This window comes from Solanum pennellii, chromosome 12, assembly GCF_001406875.1.
Source record: "Solanum pennellii chromosome 12, SPENNV200".
Classification (NCBI taxonomy): Eukaryota; Viridiplantae; Streptophyta; class Magnoliopsida; order Solanales; family Solanaceae; genus Solanum; species Solanum pennellii.
In genome coordinates this window covers 35,973,025-35,975,935 of record NC_028648.1, presented here as the reverse complement: position 1 = coordinate 35,975,935, position 2,911 = coordinate 35,973,025, and the positions used below count along the sequence as shown (strand labels likewise).

The 2,911-nt window shown below is 24.2% G+C and overlaps 1 protein-coding gene across 6 annotated transcripts in view; it reads right to left on the bottom strand.

Annotated features, from left to right (window-relative positions):
• Positions 1–2,357: 2,357 nt before the first annotated feature.
• LOC107007229 (calmodulin-binding transcription activator 4-like) overlaps positions 2,358–2,911 on the bottom strand; it is a 24,262-nt gene continuing 23,708 nt past the window's right edge. For all 6 annotated transcript variants that reach the window (XM_015205754.2, XM_027913383.1, XM_015205755.2 and 3 more), the window contains one exon: positions 2,358–2,749. In XM_015205754.2, the coding sequence (XP_015061240.1) occupies positions 2,660–2,749 (90 nt within the window). In that variant the 3' untranslated portion in view covers positions 2,358–2,659. The remainder of the gene's footprint in view (positions 2,750–2,911) is intronic.

Below are 2,911 nucleotides of genomic sequence, written 5' to 3'. Positions count from 1 at the left end.
CACATTTACAGATTTGATTTTTGAATTTTTAGTAATGATATTTATTTCTTTTATCGTTACCGTCATTAGAAAACAAATTCATTATTTGCTAATTTATAAGCATTTGCTATCATTGTAATAACTATAACTTTTTTGGGTTATAAAAAATGTGTCGGGATATACAAGCTTAGTTAGTTGATAATCTCATAATTAGTTAGTTATACATATATTGATTTTGGTTCATGTCTTTCATTTTAAAATATGTTTGAGCCTGAATCTTTTAACCTATTAAAAGTTTTTATTAAGTAGTAAAATTCTGGTGAAAAATTATATAAAATGTATTTTTTTTTGTAAAAATTATATAAAGTAATCATTGACCATACACACTAAAATTCAATTAATGTGTTTATAAATAATTAATAATCAATCAAAATGTATGGATTTAGTCAATTTTAATTATTTATAAATACACTAATTATTCAATCAAAATGTATTAATGTAAATATTAAAATCAATTAAAATATAAAACTATTAACGCTTCTATTCAAAATCTACATATTAATTATATAAAAATGAAAAAAATCAATGAATAATTTTTATGATAATTAGATCGATTAACCAATACACTAATAAATTATTCTACAGAATCAAACTTTTACATCCCAAATAAGTCTAGATTATGTGACAAAATAAAACATGGTCACTCCTTCATAGATTTCCTTAAAAAAGAAACAAAATATTTTGAATGAGAAGTGAAAAAAAAAAAAGGAACAAAAAAAGATGAATGGATAAAAGTAGGAGAAGAAAGGACAAAATTTTAAATTGACTGAAAAATGGGACCCACTGCGGTCCATTTGTCAATTGAAGAAGTCCTCATACGAGTATAAGTTGGTATCCCTTGCTCAGAATAATAATTTTTAATGTACAAGTGTTTAAATTCAATTTGTCAAAGAACTCACCTTGTGATAGAACTCATATATTATTAACCTTTTATAATCTTTTTGATTTTTACTTTCTTTTATATTTTGAAATCTTTTTTTACAACGATCATTGTGCAAATTACAATTTAAATTAAATTGTTAATTTTAAAACTTCCTACTGCATTTCTACTTAGTACAAACTCTATAAATTGATTTAACAAAAAGTAATAACATAAACAAATTAGAAATATGCGGTGGAGGAAATGGTATAGTCTTGATTTGAATTCATAATTCAAAGATTATTGTTTAAAAAACTAACATTATTAAAAATAAATACCTTTTATCCTGAATACTCATTTATTAATCACCTAAACTTTTCATGATAATATTTTTAACTTTTCAATACACTTTCACTTTTGCACTATTTTTTTTTTAAAAAAAGGCTTCTACACAATCTCTAAGTCTTTACCATTATTTATTTTATGTATTTTAAGAACAAATAAACGTAAACCACAAATTTAAAAATTAAATGTTATCTATCCTATTGCACATTAATAAAATGAAATCCCAAATTTAATAATTAAATATCAACTATCCCCACTGAATATTAAAAGATAATTTAAAAAATCAAAAAATTCTACTATACATTAACTCTTCATGTTAAAGTCCTGAAATATGAACCCTTGAATTAATGCACATTTAGAAATCCTTTTTATTATTGTTACTATTTAAAGTTATCAAATTTGTATTCTTCCTATTAAATTAAATATAAATCTATATATCCATAAAGCAGAAGGATGCTTAAAAATAACATTATTAAAAAATAATATTATTTAAGACCACTTCTCTTAAATTTCTCTCCAAACTCCTACCTTGACTGAAACTTAGGCAACTCACACCGATCTACACGCAGATTTAAATTATTTTTCTTATTATTTTAGTTAGAATTTAATTTTAAAAAATTAATAGATAAAATATGTAATAATAATCATTATTAGTGACACCCAATAAATATATGGTAATTATTTAGCTAATAGTTAGTTATTCTTTGTATTTAATCTTTACCCTTTTAAAAAAACATGAAATTTTTATTGTTACCGTAGCTTTTTACCTGTTTTAAAAATTCAATTATTTTGCTTATAAGACAAGAAGAATTTTTAAACTATAATATTGGATTATTTGTAGTTATTTAGACTTAAACATAGTTGCTTAATTAGAAGCACTTTTCATTGTTAAAAATTGTTTTTGCTTTAAAACACTCAAAATAAAGGAATTTAAACATGGTTTAAGATATTAAAAGATGCTATTAAAATAAAGTAATTTAAACATAGTAAAATAAATTCAAAAAAAGGATAAAGATAACTTAGAGAATTCACAAGTTATCATAAAAGCATATATATAGCTATAAAAATTTAATTAATCTATTATATCCTGTCAAGGTGCTAAATGCAAACATTCTTCTATATAAGCTTTACAATATTATTTTATAAATAATAGTTAAACTTTGAAATTATCGATAAATCAATATTTACAAAAGTACCTATTAACTGACCGCGCAACGCGCGAATACGTATACTAGGTACTAGGTACTAGGTACAATATCAAAAGAAATTTCAAAGTCATCTGCGTGCATGCTCTAAATGAAGAATAAGGTTGTTTCAATTTTCTACCTTAATACAAATTATAACAAGCACCTACAAAATACATCACTCATAACAACATAAATACATTCACAAGCGAAGAGAATCACATTAGAATCTCTATGAATGATATACATCATTGTTTTCCACATTGGAGATGTCACTGTGTGCAGTGGATATTGCATCACTCTTCGCTCCTGCAACCTCAGCCTGCCGCATGGTGAACAAGATCATTTTTACATGATTTCAAAAGAAACCAAGAAAGGGATTTAAAAAAAAAAGAAGGTGTTCTAGGAACTATGCATGTGGTTTAAGCCAACCAGATGTAAATAATATTTTCTTTATAAAAAACCGGTGGGGGTGTGGGGGGGG